The sequence below is a fragment of the Pantherophis guttatus genome, chromosome 4 (genome assembly GCF_059756535.1).
Source record: "Pantherophis guttatus breed Tessera chromosome 4, ASM5975653v1, whole genome shotgun sequence".
Lineage (NCBI taxonomy): Eukaryota > Metazoa > Chordata > Lepidosauria > Squamata > Colubridae > Pantherophis > Pantherophis guttatus.
Window position 1 is genome coordinate 55,269,793 of NC_142066.1, and position 22,426 is coordinate 55,292,218.

At 40.4% G+C, this 22,426-nt stretch overlaps 1 protein-coding gene across 3 annotated transcripts in view; it reads right to left on the reverse strand.

Annotated features, from left to right (window-relative positions):
• ITGB3 (integrin subunit beta 3) overlaps positions 1 to 21,155 on the reverse strand; it is a 72,595-nt gene extending 51,440 nt beyond the window's left edge. For 2 of the 3 annotated variants that reach the window (XR_015734211.1, XM_034415988.3), the window contains exons 1-2: positions 20,486 to 21,155; positions 2,084 to 2,169 (exon numbers count right to left, since the gene is read on the reverse strand). Coding sequence is in view for 1 of the 3 variants with exons in the window: in XM_034415988.3 (XP_034271879.1) it covers positions 2,084 to 2,169; positions 20,486 to 20,552 (153 nt within the window). In the remaining 2 variants the exon portion in view is untranslated. The remainder of the gene's footprint in view (positions 1 to 2,083; positions 2,170 to 20,485) is intronic. The other variant, XM_034415989.3, reaches the window with a different exon arrangement.
• Positions 21,156 to 22,426: the final 1,271 nt, after the last annotated feature.

A 22,426-nucleotide genomic window follows, 5' to 3' on the forward strand; every position in this document is an offset into this window, starting at 1 on the left:
TGTAATCTTGTCTTTAAGGAGTTTTGAAGATTTTCCAGAGATTATGGGTTATCATTTAGTAACTTATCAAGCCTTACACCAGGAGATAGAACCAGAAAATGCACGTATTCACAGAAAGGAAAATTGTATGGTAAATAACAAGGTTGCCTGATTACTTCTCAGTGATGAAGAAATACAATTTTTGCCTCCCAAATGATACCAAATAGCTCTTTGGAGTTCACTAGTGGCTCCTAAAATTGCGTATGTTTTCTAGCCTGCTTATAAAGAATGAATGCATTTTAGGGGTCATTGTGTAAGATTCTTTTAATATCTCACTAGTGGGATATGTTTGCCAAGTGTTCTTCCAACTTGTGTTCTGTACAATATCATTGAGATTTTATTCCATGGTGTTTAATCTTGGGTCGAAAACAAAAATAAAGCTACTTGGTGAAGCAACTTACAATTATTTCAAACAATAAAGAAACTTTCAGTGAGAAGACATGTTTTTTAAACTGAAAAAAATCTGGGAACAGAATCAAAAGGCTTTAGAAAAATGGGTAGAGGTGCATTATGCTTCTCATTTAAAATCTTCTCCTATTCCTGGCAGATTGGAGCCAAAAGGCCTTGCTTCTTGGGATTTAACAACCATGGAAAAGCATTCTTTATGATTTAAAAGAAATACATTATTCAGATTATTTATTTACATGTAGCATTTCATCCTCCTTTACCATGTATTTCTAAGAGTTATTCAACCATAATTCTTCTATTGCAAACTACAAGACAGTTGCAACTAATTTGTTATATTTTCCCAATGTAGACTTTCTGTAATATTCTGTCAATACTGCAGCTTGTTAAATTGACACAGTGAAAGGAAAATTTAATTAATTTAATTTAATTAATTAAATTTATATGCATCTTGAAATCAGCACAAAAAACAAGAAACATGCATGCAACATGTTTTAATGCATGCATTAAAAATTCAAACATAATAAAACCATCTCATGAGATCCCTTTTCCCAAAGGATCCTCAAGTCTCCTGGAAAAACCAAGGCCTAATTTGACCTTGAAGGGGAGTGATGTTCCAAAGTACGGGTGCCATGTCAGAAAAGGTATGCATCTTGAGTCCCCATCAAATGGAATTCCTTAGCAGATAAGACATGTAACATGCTATTTCCAACTGACCTGGTGGGATTGGTATATATAATCAGGAAGAAGCTGTCCCTCAAATACATTGACTCTGGGTTGATGTAGAGCTTTAAATGTCAAAACCAGAATCTTGAATTGCACTCAATAGCAAACTAGCAACCAATTCAGTTCACGGATATGTGCCACTTTAGGGGCACCCATAACTGTCTGCTCTGCTGCATTTTGTACCAGTTGAACCTTCCAGATACTCTTCAAGGGCAACCCCATTTAGAGTGCATTACAAGAATCCATTCAAGTAGTGACCTGGGCATGAATAACTATTAGCAAAGACTATCAATTATGGTTGATTCAGAACGAATATTGATGAAATACATTCTTCCACAAACTCTAAGCATCTGAAATAAAAGCTTTCTGAGATGTCAGTTTCTTATTCTTAGAAATACTGCCAAAGCCTTGTATGATAACTCTGCAACAGCATTTGAATATTTTAATCTGCCCAATGCTTTTATCTGGCTTCTCCTTCCTGTGGGTTTTATCTGTAACTCTGTTTCTTAAATATACAATTAACTACACAGTCGGTAAGCAGATTTCACTACAGATGGTTGAATCTGGGCATGCTTCCATACAAGGTTTTTATTGTGCAACAACCTGCCTGAAACTCATACTTTTATCAGAGGTCTAGATGGTGCAATATTTCACCAGTAACTCTCTCATATTTCCCCATTCTTTCTTTGGCGCTTTTTCCTCCATAAAAGAATCTGAGGCAAAGGCGATAGGACAGCATTTTTCAAACTTGGCTACACCCTGCTTTGTTACGGGTAGCATCAGAACATCTAGGGTAGAATTCAAAGCCCTTGTGTCTGTTTTGCTCTGTGTACAAAAAACAAACAAACTTGTCCTTTAAGTATTTCATGACAAGTGCTTATTATGTTATAGTATAGATTTAATTTTGACTCACCACCTGGGAGCACCAACCACAACGTGGATTTACAGTCAGGCACTGTTGACATGAATTTGCTCCTCTTGTGGTACAGATATTGTTACCTGAAATACAACAGACAAAAATTGTCCCATACGCCTCAAAAGCATTTTCCTTAGTAACAACAAAGCAGCTGACATAAACAGCTCTTCATTGTTTTTGGCATTCTTTGAAATTTATTGGCAATTTGCTACTGGCTGCCCTAATTACACCTTCCACCATTTGCCATTTGATTTTCAAAGAGTATTAAAAAAAATTTTTTTTCCTGATACCTACACAGCCAAAATAACATACAGTGTTTATTCTTCACATCTGTTCTTTCCATGTGACCACTGGAGATTTATTAACTCTACTTGCTGTTGGTTCTAAATACTTTTGCGCATTTAAATGAACATAAACAGGAAATATGCAGACCATTATGCAATCTGTGCTCTGAATAAGCAGACAGAATCCAGAGAGACAAACCTGGAAAATTTGTAGTACTTGCTTTCAAAGCAAGGCTGATCAGATAGGGATTGGGGAAGAGTCTATTCATACAGCTCAAAATGACAAAATGACAAAATCAAAAAGGTAATATCTAATTCTATTTCTGAGCAGATTTTTTCTTTGGAAAGTGGAATTAACCTCTGAAGTCGGAGCTGGCTCTTGAATTCAACACACACAGTTATGTATATCAAAATGTGTACTCACATTTTGTTTTTCTGACAGAGGATGCTATTTAATATAATTATTTTTAAACAAGTGGATATATGGTACCAGAAGAAAGAAAGCCCAGTGCTATTTTACTCAGTGATATCTGTCTAGGCATAAAATAAGCAATTTAGAATGCACTGCTAGGAATAATGTTTATTAAATACTGGTGAGTAATTGGTCAAAATCTCCAATTGCCAAATGCCAAATAGAAAAGTGTGCCCCAAATATTAATTTCTGATCCAATACAAAAATATCCAGTTGAATCTGTATAACATGTTTAAATCAGACAGTGTTTTCCACTGCTCCATGTCTCCATTTTACAAGACTGATCTAGGAAAAATATGTAAGGGTTAAAGGCACAAATTGTAAACACTGCTTTCTGAAGATTTACACAGAACTTCAGAATAGCTAATGCCTGCATTCCTCAAGGAATTATCAGCAATATCTTTACAGCAATGCAAAAGAAATGAAATGTATTAACATTGTTAATCTCTCTTAGTTAAAGAACATAGTTAAATATTTTAGTTAAATATAAAGGGAAATGATTTTATATACTAAATGGGTGGAAACCTATGTTTACCCTAAGTACACAATTACAATATGTAATTACAATTACATATATATATATATATTGCTCCTGGAAGCACGAAGCCGAGAACACCAGCCTGAAGATGACGAATGAGACTTCGTCGAAACGTCGCCAAGACACTTCCAATTTTACGTGGGAGAAGACCCGAATAACCAAAGACCTATATATATATATATATATATATATATATATATATATATATATATATATATACACACACACACACACATATATATATATATTTACATATATATACATATATATATATATTTACATATATATATATATATTTATTTACATATACACATTCACATATATACTGTATACATATGTACATACATACTATGCTTTCGAGTCAGTTATGACTCCTACAACTATTTGGAAAAGCCTATGCAATTTTCTAGGCAGCGTTTTCAAAAGTGATTTGTTATTGCTTTTCGTTGGACTGAGAAGAGTGATTGGCTGTCACTAACTTGGCTTTCATATCCAAGGCAAGTATCTCCTGATTTTCACTCCTTGTCCAGTACCTTAACCACTGTACCAAACTAGCTCTCAGCAGCGACATTGCCAAATCACAAATGAACTGTACTCTGCTAACAAGAATGAATGGAAGAGTGGGTTTCTTTCTCCTGTGTATGAATGCCAAATCAAGGAAATGATGATGTCACTCTGGCAGTTGCCACACTCTCAAAGGAAATAAAATTAGACCAAATGTGCTGTCTCAGATAATTGGATACTGGCCACAATGTCATGGCAGACAGGTGATAGGATACAGAATTGTGTACATTGGCTAGGAGCAGAAGACCAAACAGATCCTATTTTGGACTGTGAGTGGAATCTGCATTTCCAGGTTTTCCCCTTTTTGTGGCTTTAATTTTAAGTGTGTGGTAGTATTAAAACTAAACAAAGCCTAGTGTGCAATGTTCCCCTCACCACCTGCTCTCTATTGGTACAAAAAGAAGTTGGAGGTTATCCTGTACTTTGCTATTGTGAAGGCTGAACTGCATAGATGATGGATGGATGGGTTGGTGGGTGGGTGGATGGATGGATGGATGGATAGATAGATAGATAGATAGATAGATAGATAGATAGATAGATAGATAGATAGATAGATACATAGAGGGTGCAGCCAGGTTTTGCACAGTGCATGCAGTAAAAAACAAGTGCTGCTTGAAATGTGTTGGTGGCCTGACAACAGCTAAAACAAAATCACTTCCTTTTCTAGGTACTCTAGGTGCCTACACTCTTATATCTAGGTGCCTACGCTCTTATTTCCCAAGAGACAAATTCAAGAAAACTTGAATCCAATAAAATCTGCACATATAACCTTCTATCTACTACTACAACATAATGTTGGAAAAACATGGTATGATTCTCTCACACCTCATCAGGCTGTTCTTCATCTAATACAGTGGAAAATTTGCAGAGCTAGAAGCAGACTGTTCTCACCCCAAAGAGCTTACTATAAAAATAGCAAGACAAGACATGACCAAACCCTCTAATCAGCCTTCTTTCACATAGCAAAAAGTCTATGTAGATAAATCCCACTTCCTTGCACAAAGTTTTTACACTGCCATATTTGAGTTTGGGTCCTCATATGTTATTTTTGATAGAAATAAAGTTCACAAGAGAAGACTAAATTGTTTTGAAAATCCTTTGAAACTGCTCTGGTCAGCCCCAGCAAAGAACAACTTTTTTTTTTTAACAAAGAAGCACCATTAACTCTAGAGCAGCGATGGCGAACCTTTTCAGTACCCAGTGCCGAAAAGAGAGCACTTCTAGAGAATACATTTTGAATACATTTATAACTGCTGCAAAGACGATCTAATATTTTTATTTATTTATTTATTTATTTATTTATTTATTTATTTATTTATTTATTTATTTATTTATTTATACAGGTTTTATCACCCTCATAGAGTGATTCTGGGCATGTTTAAATATTATAATATAAAACTGTTAAAAATAAGAATAAAATTTAAAAGGTTGGGAAGGGGCTTCAGGGCTCTAACCAGCCCCATGGCTGCATGCATCCCCTGAAGGCCCCAAGCAAGTTGACATAGCCAGGTCTTTTGACATTTACAAGAGGCCAGGAAAGTGGGTTCCTGCCTTACCACTGGGGGCAGAATGTTCCGAAAGGCGGGGGCAATGGCAGGGAAGGCTCTCTTCCTTCACTTAGCCAGTCAGAATTGTTCAACTGACCAGGTTCGCAACCTACCTACCTGATTGAGTGGGATGGGCCGATGTAATGGGGCGAACGTGTCTCTACAGGTAAATTGGCCCCATGCCATATAGTGCTTTAAGGATCATAACCAACACTTTGCATTGGACACAGAAGCAACCCGGCATCCAATACGCTTGTGCAACAGAGGTGTTACATGTGCCGTCCTTTGGGTACCTAAGATTGCTTATATAGCTGCATTCTGAGTTGCTTCCAGGTTCTTTTCATGGGTAGCTCCATGTAGAGTACCTTTTGTATTTTTTTCTTTTTCTCTTCCCTTTCATTTATTTATTCTTGCCTCATCATTTTTATTTTATTCTTTTTCCTTACATTTTTATTCCGTAATTATTTTTTTAAAAAAAATAAAAAGTAATTTTAAAAAGTAGCACCAATTCCCTATACAAACATGCCCTGCTGTGTGACTCCAGCAATCTCTGCAGCATTAGTTCCAAGGTTAGATGCAAAACTAGTGCACCATCACCTTACAGAGGGAGAAAAAATTCTCTTTGAACAGAAATCAGATCTAAAGGCCTGAGAGGTCAGCTCTGCAAAAAAATGCAGATGGTAACTTTCTTCACCTCTTTACTCGCATTAGTAGTTTTATGTGGATTATTGCACTACCAGGAACTTCTGCATAACACATTATTGTCATCAGTGGACACTGCCTACAATGATGAGCAACCCAAGTTTCAGTCTACTTTAATGTGGGAGGAAGGTAGCCTTCCATCTAGAGTTGCTATAGCCCCTTCTGCAGCTCTATAATTTATTCTCCTTCCTTTCTAGTGCACCCCCTCTAATAACCACATTGGTTTGCTGATTCACAGGCTGCGGCTTTTGTAGCTCCTAAAAGCTCTGAGAAACTGTTGATTAACCTTCCTGGGTTATTATTAACTCGATGGTGGCTTGTGTATAGGAGCTGCCTTCCCTGTTCTCCCTGGAATGTTTTGTGGGTTGGCAAAAAAGTTGGTCATCAGTTTCGGCAAAGTCATCTCCCTGCCCCCAGCCCTCACCCCACCCCACCCCAACTATCTTTTTGCTCATAGCTTGAAAGACGATAAATGGTTGAGGGTCTTTATGCCTTATCAGAAGATAAGGACCAAGCTTCTTTTTATACTTGACAGAACAAGTTTGCTAACAGGAAACCATTTATAAATAAGAATGAGGACATATTTGATAGTCATTCACAGCATGGGCACCTCATGATTAGACTACTGCAATGCATGCTACATGGGGGTGCCCTTGAAGACCATCTGGAAGCTACAGCTGGTTCAAAATAAACGGTAACTGGCACTTCTTGTTTTGCTCAGTATCACTATTGCTACTTGAACCACAATGGTTACCAGTTAGCTTCCAGGTGCAACTCAAGAGGCTGGTTCTTACCTTTTCTGTTAATAAAGCCATTTGTGACTTAAGACCTGGTTATCTGAAGGACAATCTTACTTTCATTGTTTCTACTTGCCTGATATACTCAGGCAGGTTAGTGTGTCCCTTCTATTAAATGTTGTCATCTTATAGGACTGAGCAAACATGTTTTCTGTGCCATGGACCTCACCCTCTGGAACAGCATTCCTCAAATGTAGACTAGGTCATTTCTCCCAGGGTTCTGTAGTTATTTAAACCTGGCTAAGACCTAATTTTACTATTGGGGATTATCAGAAATCTATTAATCTATATCCATCTTCCCAAGGAATTGTCACCAAAAAGCAATTTTCTAGTAGTTAGCTTGTGAGCTAAGCTATCATGGCCTTTTATTCCCTGCTGCTTTAATACATTGGAGAATGCAATAACTTGGTGCAGTTTCTTAAGAAATTTTTTTTTCTGAGGGCATGAAATTAAATTTATTTATGCTTTGTCCATTGCTAGACACAAATATAAACATTTGTACAATATAAATATGTTTTACTTAATGGTAATTACATTCTATGCCAAAATTGCACAATGTCAATAGCGCTTAGACTTATATACCACTTACATAGAAGAATATGAACTGACCATAAATAGTCATACTTGTTATATTGACCTTTTTCTTTTTTTAAAGAATTCAAGTGGCATATGTCTTATTTCATTTATGTCGCTTGTCTTATTTCATTTTCACAATCTTGTTTGCATGATTATAATATATGCCCAATTTGAACATGTCTGAAGGCATCTGGGTTGATTAATTCAAGTAAGTTTAAGGAGAAGCATTAAATCCCTACTAAAAAAATGGTGATTCAATTCACGCATCATATTAGGCCAAAGTGAGGGGAGGCTGCAACATCCTTTACTTGGTACAAGAATGATAGGGCCAAAACATCCCAAAAAAGAATAATAATAGGTATTGTCAAGAAATAAAACAGATATTTCAAATTCCAAATCTCTAGAAAAAAAATATACTGTGTTTGGAATGTGGGCTCAATGTGCTATGAATTTTGGGTAGTCCTCAAGATGACAGAAAGTGTTTATGTCTGTGTTTAACCATCTATGACCGGATCAAAACTCTGTTCTTGAAAGTTATATTTTATGTTTATGTTTGGAAAAAAATAAAAAAATATTTACAAAAAAAAAAAGAAAGGAAGTGTTTATGTCTTCATTGGGCTATAACAGGGGTCCTCAAACTTTTCAAACAGGGAGCCAATTCAGACTGTTGGGGGGAGCGAATCTGCTGGGCGGGTGTAGCCAGGTGGTCATGTGACTGGGTAGGTGTGGCTAGGTGATCATGTGACTGGTTGGGCGTGGCCAATTTAGCAGTCCATTAAACAATACACACAAATTAAACTTTAATTTGTTATGCTCCTGCGGGTGGAAAGTAGGTTAGGGAAGGGATGTGGCTGCCTTGGGGGGAGGGGTGAGAGGCTTCTCTGTGTTTGTGTGTCTCTCTCTCCCCCCTCCCTCCCTCCCACTCTTTCTCTCTCTGGAGGCTGGGGAGCCCCCTGAGGCCTCCATGCATCCTGTTTTTGGCCTCCTCAGCCTCCAGAAGGCAGGTGGGGGCCGGCAGGTAGGTGGGGCGATGTGGGTGGGGCAGTCTTGTGGTCCCACACTGGCCAGACTAATGGCTTCAACGGGCCATATCTGGCCCGAGGGCCATACTTTTTTTTTTTTTTTGCAATTTTTTTTTAAAAAAAAACACAGAAATAAACATACAATACATCTTTTCGGAACAGAGCATTGATCCGGTCATATATTTGTTCAATTTTTTTGTCATCTTTAACAAGATGAATTTTATATATTCTATTTTTGCCATAACACTTATTTCTTAATCTTAAATCACATATCTCAACTATTACCATTTTATAGAAAGTTTATTCATATTAACTTAATCAAAACAATTACCCTTCTATTAATCCAACTTAAATCTTAATTCAAATAATACCTCATAATACATTTCACAATTCTTACCCTAAATCCTCCCTATTAACAATACAGTTCGAACATGTTTATATTTCAAAATCTTATTTCCATTTCTAAAACTTCCTTACATTTGTTATTACTTTCTATAATATTCATTAAATCTTTATTTCATGATTAGTTCATGGTATGGGCCATACTTTGAGGACCCCTGGGCTATAATATAATTTATTTAGTATTGGCTTACCACATTGTGTGACTATAGCCACAGTGATTTGCAAAACCTTGGTTATAACTTGGTGTGGTATGTGAACTTAGCCAGTGGTGGCTTAGTCAATAAGTCATAGCTAAGCACGATATGTGAACCAGACTATTATTCTGGTTTAAACTAATCTTTCTCAGAAATGCTGTCAACAGATATTTTTTTTGTAAGAGTGATAAATCAGATGAACGCTTACCTGACACTGAGAGAGCAGACTGCCCAGAAAATGGCCAATGTCTGTATTGCTTTTATCCTGTCTCTTTAAACCTCTTCCCAGCCAGCATAGCAAATGTGGCTATACAAGCTGTGCCGAGAGACAGCTGGATGTTGTGGTGGTGTGTGAAGGAAAAAGAAGCGGGAAAGAGGCATTGTGTTCATGTGTGGAAGTAAAACAGCTGGCAAGAGAATTTTGTATAAAACTCTCAAAGAATAAGAGTAGTAGGACTCCCAAGGAGTAGTAGGACTCCCAAGAAGTAGTAGCAATGGGATATTGTTGTTGGGTCATTTGTGTTTGGAGCCCACTGAATTGGGTATACTGAAAAGAATCTGTGACAAAGTGGTGGTAGCAGTGGGATATCTGAAACCAGGTGAGGTATTGAAAATCGGGTGGGATATTGTTCTGTCCCCGTCTCACACACACACACAAACAGACAGCTGGGGGTTAAATAAACTGGCTGACAACCAATTCTTCCGATAAGACGCTTGGCAGCAACCCAGTATTTTGTTTACTCAATAAACAAAATATCCACAGTCAAGAATTGTCCAGTTCGTAAAATAAATCCAAGGCCGATAATGTTGTTTCCAAAGATGTAATGTGACTCAATAGTAGTTAGTTTTGTCCGTCACAGAATCTGAATGGCCACCTCACCCCCTTTTATACCCTATGGGGTGTGGTCCAGTGACTCAGCCTAATCTCTGGCACGCCTTTTCTTCTGTTGCACGCACTTATCTCTGTGACGCTACTGAAGATCCAGCCAAGACTCATTACCCTCATCACTGTCCACCTGTGGCTGCGTGGACATGCTTGGCCCTGGCCCTATCTCTTGCCCTTCAGCGGACACTGAAGGCATTGCCAGAGAGGAGGGTCCTGGAGAGGGAGGCCTTGTCAACTCCTCTCCTTCACTCACGGAGTGAAGGAGAGGAGTTCATCTCCTGCCGATGACACAGGCTCAGGTAACGGAGCCACAACAGATATCAGCACAGGATAGCTACCACACAAATGAAGGCGGATTAAACTCAAGGAATTTATTAAAGACTCCATGAACAGAAAACAAACCCTAGCTGCAAAAAGAAAGGAGTTTGGCCCTCACAGAGCAAGACTTTGCAGGAAATAGCCAACATCCTGGCTGCAAAAATCAGACCTCTTACCAGGTTTGGTTTGTTTAAACCAAACAAACATGGAAAAGTTAGAATTCTTCCTTAGAAGAGGCCACTACTTTGGTTAGATATGGGTATCCATCCTACACCTGTAATTAAGCCAAAGAAAAAGATAGCCTGGCTAAAAACGGGACTAGGCTCAGGTACTTGGCCAGTATCACAGAAATGTTAAACCAAGAGAAAGAGGAAAGACTGACTGTTTAAAAAGAAAAAAGAAAAGGAAAAGGTTGACTTTGGAGGGAGACAGTAAGGAAAGATAGGCAAGAACAAAAGTGTTTTGGGGACTTGTAGCCTTAATGGGATCCAGTCATCTCTAAAGTTTTTCAAGAATGTCTAGTGAGGGGAAGTAGTCCCAAAGATTTTTTAAAAAATCCCTAAATTGTCAGAGAAAGAAGACATAGAAGCTTATTGTACCATATTTGAAAGAGTTGCTACCTCTTGTAAATGGCCGGAGAGTGAATGGGGTAGCCAGATTAGCCTCATGAGAAGTAATGGATTATTCTCATGTCCTGTAGATATAACCAGTGGTGGGATTCAAATTTTTCACTACCGGTTCTAGCTTGATGGGCATGGCTTGGTGGGGCGGCACCTTGCTGTGAGTGATGTTGAGTTGGCCACACCCACTCAGTCACATGACCCCCCAAGCCATGCCCCCCAAGCCACACCTCCAAGCCACGCCCACAGAACCCCATAGGAACAAATTTTGAACTTACAACTACTGCAGCCTTTCTACCTATTTTCTGTCCAGGGTCTGAGGTGGCTAAACTCAGAATTTAAAGGCCTCCTCCTGTATTCTGCCCACTCTCCCTATGCCACACATTGCCCCATTTCCCCTCCTTCAGAGGCGCCGGCCCTTACTCAATCTCCCCGCTTCCTCCCCCATGACCATGTCTTTCTTCATCCTTACCTTACCTTCCTCCTGTGGCTGGCTGCCAGGGAAGGCAAGCCAGGGCTGAGCCATCACTGCTGGGTTCACCGCCAGCCTGCATTTGTTTGCCCCTCTTGTTGTGAGATGTCTGCAGCTGCCATGTCTTTTTTTTTGGTGCGAGAAGCCCCCCAGTTGCTGCCTCTTTGCCAGCTGGAACCAAGCTGGAAGCGGCAGCTGGCTGTACACTTCTTGCACCGAAAACTACTGGCCTCCGCTTCTCAAACGTGCTGAAAAAGAGCTTCGGTCAGTCCCATCGCCACTGTCGCCACTCTGTTCTTTGCATTGGCTGGGCATGCACATACCATTGTCTGCTGCGCTGGAGACAGTGGCTGGGAGGCTTCTCGCACCAAAAAAAAAGACACGGCTGCTGCAGGCATCTCGCAACAAGGGGGGTGAACAAATGCAGGCTGGCGGGGAGCCCAGGGGTGACGGCTCAGCCCTAGCTGGCCTTCCCTGGTAGCCAGTCATGGGAGGAAGGTAAAGTCATGGGACGAAGAAAGACATGGTCATGGGGGAGGAAGCGGGGAGATTGAGTAAGGGCCAGGGCCTCTAAAGGAGGTGAAACAGGGTGACACATGATGAAAGGAGAGCGGACGGCATGCAGGAGGAGGCCCTGGGAAGGCCAGAGCCAGGGAATGGTGTGTTCCCTGACCCGGCCGAGGCAGGTGGCGGGCAGCGAGCAGGTGGCCTTGGGGAATGGTGTGTCCCTGGGTCCCAGCCCCTGACCCAAGGCGAAGGGCGAGCAGACTGCATGCTTACCTTTGGTGAGCTGAGCAGAGCGGACTAGGCGTGGAGGTGACTGGCGAGGCAATTAGTTGGGCCGCGTGGCAAACGCAACATATATAGGGCAGGGGTGGAGCGGGTGAGCGTCAAGTGGGCGGGTGGGATGAGCGTCAAGTGGGCGAGCAGGCAGGGGCAGGGCCAGCCACAGGTGGTATTTACTGGTTTGGCGAACCAGTTAAAATTGCTGCTCCTGGTTCGCCCAAACTGGTCTGAACCGGCTGAATACCACCTCTGGATGTAACCCCTTATACTTACAGACAGAGGTTTAGGAGCTACACCTACAACAAATATGAAGAGATTTATGAACTGAGGGCAAGATTGGTAGACCTAGGTGGGAAATTATTAAGGCCTGTGATAGAGGAAGTAATTTTAGAACAATTTCTTCTTCCTGCTAAAGTGACATTTGGAGTATAAGATCGCAACCCAGAAATGGATCAAAGGATTGGCTGAGAACTACATGCCGGTAAAAAGGTCAGAGGATGTTAGAAAGGAAGATACAGAAGGAGAAAGGATAATAAGAAAACCTGTCCAAAGAGTTAGGAATTCTAAGGAGGTAGAAGCATAAAGATGAAGAGAGTAAAGAAGCCTTTTGTTCCTGCCCAAATGAAAAGAAAGCATTGGGAAGTCAGAAACCCATAGTTTTCCTACAGAAAGGACAAGATAGAACAATTCCCCTGGGGTATTGCAAGGTGATAGCAATAGCATTTATATACCATTTTACAGTGCTTTACAACTGTCTACCCAGTTTACAGAGTCAGCATATTGCCCCCAACATTTGGGTCCTCGGAAGGCTGAGTCAACCTTGAGCCTGGTGAGATTTGAACTGCCAAATTACAGGCAGCCAATAGTCAGCAGAAGTAGCCTACAGTACTGCACTCTAACGACTACACCACTGTGGTTCATATTGGAATTAGCCCATGGAAATCTATGGTCTGGACATATTGGTAGAGATGGGACAACATATGGAATCTTGGATAGATTTAATTGGCCACTGGCCAGGGATCTGTAAAGCAGAGTCCATTAGTGTAGATTCTGCCCTGTGTGTCAATTGCTAAAACTAAAAGGGGAACACAATAAAGTTCCTATGAAGAGAAAGTTCCTTTTTCTAAAATAGATGTGGGCATCATTGGCCCTTTGCCATAATCCATTAAAGCAAAGAGTATATCCTAGTTGTCTGTGATTATGCAACTTGGTATCCTGTCGCAGTTCAATTAAGGAATATGGGAGCCAAAAGAATAGCAGAGGTGCTAATAAAGATCTTTAGTAGGGTAGGAATAACAAAATGAGATTCTCATGGATCCAATTTCCAATTAGCGCTGCTTAAATATTTATATGCAGACCTAGAAATAAAAAGGGTGCATAGTAGTCTTTATCATCCACAAATATTCTTACCAAAAGGATGAACCAGACCCTAAAAGCTGTGGATTAGTAGGATATTTTCAAAGGTTCATACTTCATTTTAAGTTTAAGTTTATTATCATTGTACGTATATACACAGTATATCCATACAATGAAATTCACTTAACACCCAAAGACAAGGCCCAACACACATAATAATCCCACAACAGACCAAGTAATGCTTTCCTGTATTATGCTTTCTATACTGTACTGTAATGTAATATAATGTAATGCTTTCTCTACTATAGCTCAAGCCCCCATAGACTAACAAGAAAGACAGAACCCTCCAAGATACACTGGTCTAAATTATGCCAGGAACCATTTGAGAAAGTAAAGGATGAATTATGTGGGAAATCAATATTGAAAGGACTGGATTTTCCCCCAACCCTTTTTGTTTGTTTGTTTGTTTGACATATCTTACATAGGCTCAGGCACAGTATTTATCCAAAACCATGAAGGGATGGACTATCCTGTGATTTACCTCTCAAAGATACTCCTCCAAAAGAACAAAAGTACACCACCATTGAATAAAAAGCCTATGCACTAAATTGGGCAATCAATGCTTTGCCTGTATATTTGTGGGATCAGGGATTCACTGTAATGACCAGCACCAACTGCTCATCTGTCTGGAACAAATGAAAGATACCAATTCATGTACCAGTTACTTAACATTGCGACTGTGCCATTTATTTAGCATTGCAACTGTGTCATTTCAATATTTTATATAGAGTGGAACAGCAAAATGTCATTGCTGATTCTCTACTGCAATATGAGAAAGACACAGAAATGGCATTAGTCTCGTAAAAAGAAAAAAAATGGCTAAAATAAGTGCTGCTGTTGCCGTCTCTTTAAGCTCTCTACCCAGCAGCACAGTTACTGTGACTATAAATCTGTGCTGAGAGACAACTGGTGTGGTGGTGGTGGTGTGTAAGAGTTAGAAGAGAGAAGGAGATATATAGGAAAGGAAGGAAAGCAGCCTGAAGCAGCTAGAAAAGATCTCTCTTTTTTTTCTAGCAGAATTCACAAGGAGTAGGAGTAGTAGGACTCAGAAGGACTAGTTGAAGTAGCAATAGTAGCAGTGGGCAAGAATGGAGTAGGGGTGAGTAGTGCGCAATAAACTGCAGGAGCTTGTGTGCATGTGTTGTCTTGGGGACTGTGTTATTGACTTTTTTTGTATTTGGAGCCCATTGAATTGAGTATTCTGAAAAGAATCCAGGACAGTGGATTCTTTGGAAGACATGTTATAGAGATTTGTGGCCATTATGGGGCATGTATCACAACATAGAGATAAACTGGCAGCTTAAAGGGGTGTGATGGCTCGGTGGTTAAAGACGCTGAGCTTGTCAGTTGGAAAACTGACAGTCTGTGTTCAAGACCTGAGTTCTGTGTGATAGAGTGAAGTTATGTGCCTCAGCTCCTGCCAACATAGCAGTTCAAAAACATACAAATGCAAGTAGATAAATAGGTACCACTTCAATAGCAAGGTAACAGTGTTCTGTGTGCTTGGCATATAGTCATTCTGGCAATATGAGCACATAAGTATCTTCGGACAGTGCTGGCTCCCTTGGCTAAGAAATGGAGATGAGCACTACCTCCTAGGGTCAGACACAAGTGGACAGAGAAAACCTTTACCTTTAGATATACTGTATTAAAAGGGAAATAGGGGGTTTCTGATTCTGTTTTCCTTGTTAAAGAGAGACAATAATTTCATTGTTTAGTTTCCCATGCATTATGTCCTCTACATACCATGCAATAATTGCAAAGATTTTGACAGTTATTTTCAGTTATGCAACATCTCATAGAACATTGAATGTTATTAATGAATAAATAAGAACATTCTTCAAACTGGCCTGCTGTGCTAGATTGTACAGAAGAGGTGTTGACTATAGTTCCCAAAATTTCAATTCAGTATATCCAGTGGGCATTCTGGAATTTGTAGTCCAACGCATTTGGAAGTGGTTGCCGCAAACAGTTTCTCCATTGTATGAAAACAGGCCATTAAAATCTATTTATACATTTTTGTGCACTTCTGCTAATCTGTGAGTGAAAATGCAACTAGACAAGAGTATTGGAGTTTCCTACCAAAAATAACTAGAAAACCTAATGAGGCATTTATAGCAAATATATAGAATACAGAGAGCAAATTCACCCCCCTGTGAGCAGCCCCTTGTCCAGCAGAAGTCACTTAAACAGAATAGGGATGTGATCAGTGTAGTGAAAATATGTTTATTTTGTATTTGAAAATATTACTCTGGGGAGAGCCGGATCAAGGGACTTGGAATGCTTGTTTAAATAACTTTATAAAACTGCCTAATGCATCCAACTCTGGGCAGCTTATAATAAAAACTCCTTTTTTAAAAAAATGAGAGGACCAAACCAAAATAAAAAGTACAAAAATCGTCATCCAGTGAGAATGTCTATGGAGATTCTCAGTCATCCAGGTCATGGATGAAGAAGCTTCTTGGAACCCTTTGTAGATGCATTGAAAAAGTCTAAATGTGAAGTGTTTAAGACCGTGATGGCGAACCTATGGCACACGTGCCATAGGTAGCACGTGGAGCCAATCTGTGGGCATGCGAGCGCTGCCCTAGCTCAGCTCCAGCATGCATATGCGTGCCAGCCAGCTGATTTTCGGGCCTTCTGGGTCCACCAGAAGTCGGGAACGGGCTATTTTCAGCCTCCAGAGGGCCTCCGGGGCAGTGGGAAAGGCCGTTTTCGCCCTCCCCAGGTTCCAAGAAAGCCTCTGGAGCCTGGGGAGGGTGAAAAATGGGCCTTCCAGGCCCACCAGTAACCTTTTTGTTGTTGTGTGCAAAAAACAGGGGAAGCATAGGGGATGTCGTGTGCATATGTGTGTGGGGGGGGCACGGGGGCAGTGAATTATGGTATGGGCACGCACGTGCATGACCCCCCCCCCCCATGCTCCCCCAGCTTTTGGCACACAACTGCAAAAGTGTTAGCCATCACTGGTTTAAGGTATGAGTGACTGAGAGAAGGGATTCCCAGTCCAGGAGGGACAAAACTGGTGCAATAGGTGAATCTAGATTAAGGCCTTCCTGGTCACAGCTGTCACTTGCTCTTTGAACAGGAGCAGGTAATCAAGGAGAACTCTAAAATTGCATATCAGGTCTGTGCAACACCACCCAGAACTAAAGACAGGATATGTCTGATCCTGGGAGAGCTAAAAATCCATAGCTTCTCCATCGTGTAAAGTCAAATTAAAACCTGTCCCTTTATGTCTAAATCTTCAAAGTCTCAAAGCACTGGGACATGACATCATCAACATTACTTGGCCAGCTCACGGTTGAGATGTATGACTGAGTATCAGCAGCATACCAAAGAAACAGACTGTCAGCATTGGAGTAAGTGCTCCAGACATTGTGCTGGCTAGTTTCAAGCCCTAGTGCACCCCATGAGTAAAGGTCAAAGGCTTGACTTCTCCCTCTCCCCAAACCACTAACACCAAGTGGAATTTACTTAAGAGAAAGGAAAGCCACCCCAACCCTACTCCTGGTTCCTACTCTTTATCCCCCAAAATCCCAGTCAATGGTACTGAAAGCAGCTGAGATATCAAGGAAATCCAGATCTCATCACCCCCTACACCACAATGTCCTTAAAAATTGTCCATAAGTACAATCAGATATTGTAGTACACAACATCTGTGTACTATGTTCCAGCCCAAAAACTTACTGAACTGAAGATAAGCTTTCTTCAGTTCATATAGACCAAGCTACCTGGCTCCCAAATGATTTTCCCCATTCCTTGCCAGTCAAACTCAAATGAACTCATTGGTCTCTTCCACATGACCAAATCAGTGTAATATTGACCTCCTTGAGCCAAGAGAAAAAAATGCTGGCATGAATTGTGTTACCCTTAGTTCCAATCCCTGTTGCCACATAACATTAACAAGGTCAATGAACAGTTATAACTATTGCAAAGGATTAATAGATTCCACTGGACTCATTTTTCCTCCCACCATGCATTCCATCTACAGGAAAATAAACAGCAATCCCTAACATAGATTGGGCAAATTTGGGAAGATGCATCAAGTGGTAACAAGGACAGAGATTAACAAGGACAGAGAACACAGGATGAAGCAGAAATGGTGCAACTTTAGTCCCATGTCTCTTAACTATTAGGCTATTTCTGAATATGGGTATAGCAATTTTCTGAAAGAATGTTAAATAGCCTGACCCACAAATAACAGGTGTAGAGAGTGCGTAGGATGCATCAGGAAGGAACAATCAATGAAAAGCTAGTCATCCATCATCACCAAGGGAAGGGTGGTGCTGTTAACAAGTGACAATCAATGATGTCCACTTCCCCTTCACTAGAGGGAGAGAGGGGGAGGGGGAGAGGGAGAGGGCAGGAGGGAGGGAGGGAGAGAAAGAGAGGTGTGAGAAAGAGACTGCATCTGCATTTTGCTGATTCTGAGACAGCAATCCTAACAATTTTCAGCACTCTAGCTGCCTCCTCAGAGATAATTAACAATAATACAAGGATTAAAAAGAGCGGCCATAAAAATCCCTTTGTTGGCAGAAGCAACAGAAAACCTGAAATGAATCCAATGATGACAGAACTAGTAGCATACAATGGGCACCATCCAACTTTCTTTCTTAATTTAAAGTGATATTCTGGTAGTACAAGCCTAGCATTCTTTCAAAGCAACAATAACCCTGTGTTTAAAAAAAAACAAAAACGGTTCAAAGCACTAAAGATTTGTTTATAAAGGACTCACATAAATCCTGACAAGGGTTATGGAAGGCAATGAGCAGGCATGACATGGGCAAAGGCCTATGTGGAATCCAACTGTTGGCCTCTCTTGCTGTACGGTAAAGGGCTGTGTAAAAATAGCCTTGGGTAAATGGGAGGAAGAGCCTCAGCCTAGAGAACAGTCTGATAAGAGAAATCTGAATCCAAAAGAGGGATGGGTGTGGAAACATCATTTCAGATGTTTCAGGTACCCTCCCTAGTTTTCTGGACAGTAAAAATAAGTGAGGGGTGTGTGTGCTTTCAGGGTTGCAAGATTCTGTCAAGGTAACTTTACAATAAAGGTAGTGTTAATACTAGTACTTCTTCTCCGGACTACCTCAAAGGGCTGACATCTGCAATTTCACATCAGAGGCCAGCAAGAATTGTGCCAAGCAACCAGATCGAGGGGGTCATGCCTGAAGGTGTAGCAGACAGATTCCAAACTTTAACAGTATCATCTACCAAATGATGTAAAATATGCCAGAACATATCTGTAGAACAAGAAGTAAAACATGACTTGAAAATCAGAAGAGCTAAAAACAACTTCAAGCTTCTTTTCACATGGACTGGGTATGAGACGAAAACCATTTTAGAAATAGTGACTGTATGTGTGTGTTTATGTATGTGTGTTTGAGAGAGATTTAATCTATAATGTTGTCACTTTTTTCTTCCTGGTTTTATTATATACGATCACTGATTCTGACTGTGGATAGTTTGGAAACATACTAAATAAATACATGGTGAGGATGACTAGGGGAGAAATGTAAATCTCTCCTTCCTGGCTCCTCTCTGTGACTTTTTATACACACGTGTATTTAATCTTCCCAAAGGCATTATGTCCCTTCCCTTTTGTTCACTTCCATGACTTGATGTAGCACCAACTAGGAAAGTGAAGTAGAAGGGAAGTGAATAGGTAGATGAAATGGATGTTTTGGATTGAAATCTGAATACAAGAAGAATTTGGAAGGCCAAGACATAGAGTGCATTTCTGCAAGCAACATAAACCACTGGGATTTCTATTTCCAGTCCCATAAACTTGGTGTGTGTATTGCATGGTTTTGGCTTTAATTGTTCTGTGAACCTAACCAATTGTGGTTAATTCTGTCAATTGTTACTCGGGAGATTAAACCCTAATATATTTTGAATAAAACTAAAGGAACTTAAAGGTTATGTCCATACTTGCTGTAGAGTAGAATGTACTATTTTCATATCTGTCTGCAAAAATAGAGATAATAACTGTATTAATTACTGTCCTCCACCAGGCCTCAGCCCAAATCTGGACAAGCCAATCCTGTATTTTTTAAAAAACCTTCATGGCTAAGGGGGGGGGAGTCAGTTTGGAAATGGAAACTTATCCAGAGCTGCTCCAATAGTTATAAAACTAGGATTAGAATAATGTAGAAAAAAGCTAGCAACCTCCTTTAGAGGATGGTAATTTCCCACCCTGCCATCTATGCATATCTCTGGGTGGGGCAGCATTCTAGTTTGAATGATGGAGCTAGGCTTAGAGTCTTTTCCAAGCCTTCAGGTTTGAGTTGGTTATTGTATATTATCAAATTTGGGACAGGAAAAACCAGATATAGATTTTACTTGGAAACAAACTTAAACTGTTTGTTATATTTTATATAACAAACAGGTTATATTTTAACCTGTTATATTTTAAATATCATGTTTGAAAGGCAGGCTTTTGTTTCCAAAGGTAAAAATATCCCCACCCCCTTCAATATAGGAAAGCAATTGTCGGCACACACCGACCAGAACGTAAGGGCCACTGAACTCAAAACAAGCTTTCTTTTGAGAACCGTAGTGTATGAAAGCATAAAATTGCACCGTGCCTCAAGTTGTCCTGGAAAGCAGAGGGGAAAGTAACGCTTGAGCGGTTTTTCATTAAGTTTTGAACTTCCCTTTCGCAGCCAGAAAACGCGAAGTAAAGAGACCTTCCTCGTTTTCTTTTAACCGGGTGGGGGGGGGAGGGTGGAAGGGAGCGGAAAATCAGCAGCCCATTCAAAACGCTCGGCAGCTGAACCGTGGAGCGGTGGGTCTTCCCAACTTACCGCAGACTCCGGCGGCGACCAGAAGCAGGCTAAAGACCAGAAGCGCAGGGGAGGCAAATTTGCCCATCCTGGTCTCAACTTAATAAAACTGCGAAGCGGAGCGGAGCAGTCTGTTCCCGAAAGATCCGCCCCGAAGATCCGCCAACTTCTAGCAAGCCGTGTCACCGAGATCCGAAAACCGGGCAGACGCGGCCAGAGAGAGGAAACAACTGTCAGATGGGAGTCACGGAATGCCCCGCCGGTCGCCGAGGTCGCAGCTTCGTAGGATCCTTTTCTCCACCCCTCCCAGAAAGACCGGGGGAGGGGGGGGCTTGGCAGGGGAGGAGACGACCTCTGCCAGCCACTGCTCTACACCCTTTATCCCTGGCAAAGATTTCCTTCCCCAGTGCCTAAATTATTGGCCACCCTTTTGTTTTTTTTTCCCTTTTTAGTGGCGGAATGAACCCTGAACCTCCCTAATTCCTCCTGCGTCTAATTCTCTTACTGTAGTCCACTACAGTAAGAGAATTAGATTCACGCAGTTTACTGTAAGAAAACTGCGTGAATCAAACGTGAGAAAGACCCCCCCTCCTTTTAACCTACTTGACCCTCTGGGTTTAATGACAAATTTAAAGAAACAGCAGCAATCATCCCATTCAAACTGGCGCCAATTCCTAACCACAAACTATTTATTTACTTCCTCCTCCTCCTCCTCTCCTCCTCCTCCTCCTCCTCCTTCTTTTTAAGGATTGGCATCATCTCCCATCATCCCTTACAAATGTACAAATGTCAAAAATCTCATAGAAGTATATAATCCTTGGAGAAATATTTACATAAATGCTGTTCTTTGAAGCTGGTTTTAGATGGGTTATTTTGTATATAAACCTAGAGTTTTGCACAACTCTCTCAAAACTTTTAATTTATCGAAGAATTTGTATAGCAATCATTGCTCTAGAGATGATTACAGAACAAGAAGTATTATACAAATTCAGAGATTTGAGATAATTGAATAAGGTTTAATTCTTTACAAAGCGTAGAATAAGGTCATATATATAACATAACATGCTTTAAAAATTGCATTCTGCAGCTCTAATTTAGAAAAACCGAATATCAATATAAATCATATAAATCAATATAAATCATATAAACTAAATCAAATATAAACCAATTATACAATTTTATTGCCTTCTTCTGGTTTTGTTAAATATGGGAAACAATTGGTCCCTTATCCCCTCCTTCTGATATTTCACAACTTTCCTCACAACTTTCCAAGTCAAGGCAAAGGGACTAGATGTTAACCAAGACTGAAGAAATTTAACTTGGAACTTAGACAAGGGAGTGTGGGAGGGGGCTACTATTTCATTATTTTGTGGATGATGCCCTGAATATTTTTAGCCTACAAGCATATTCATCTGAATGCCTTATCTCTGGAAAACAGAATGCAAGTAAAAAATTCCTGATGCTTGCTACCTACTTAATTAAATAAGATATACTCAACCACTATCAAAAGAAGGCATAATGGGATGGGAAAATGGTATGTCTGGAATCTCTTGGTAAAGGGCTTCAAAACAGACTGAATGCACTTGAGCTTCTTTAAAGTACATGCGGATGTGTTTCTCAGTCACATGTAGCCTGCCTTGATCTCATTTGGTCTCTGTTGTCTTGCTGCCCTCTTGCGTGCAAAACTAAAATCCTCAGAGTCAGGCAAAGCCATTTTCCTAGCTTCTTTTTAAACACGCAGCTGATACTGAGGAAAATTGATTTGAATGTGGGGGTTCTAACACTTCCAGTTCTAATTCCTAACCTGAACATGTTGGCAGCTATTCCAAAATCATATCACTTGATTGCTTATAGTGGACCAAGCTCCAAGCAATAAAAGTTTTTTTTTTAATTCAACCTGTTTACACTCTTGTAAGTATCTCTATACTCTACTACTATACTCTTGTATAGTATAGTATCTTT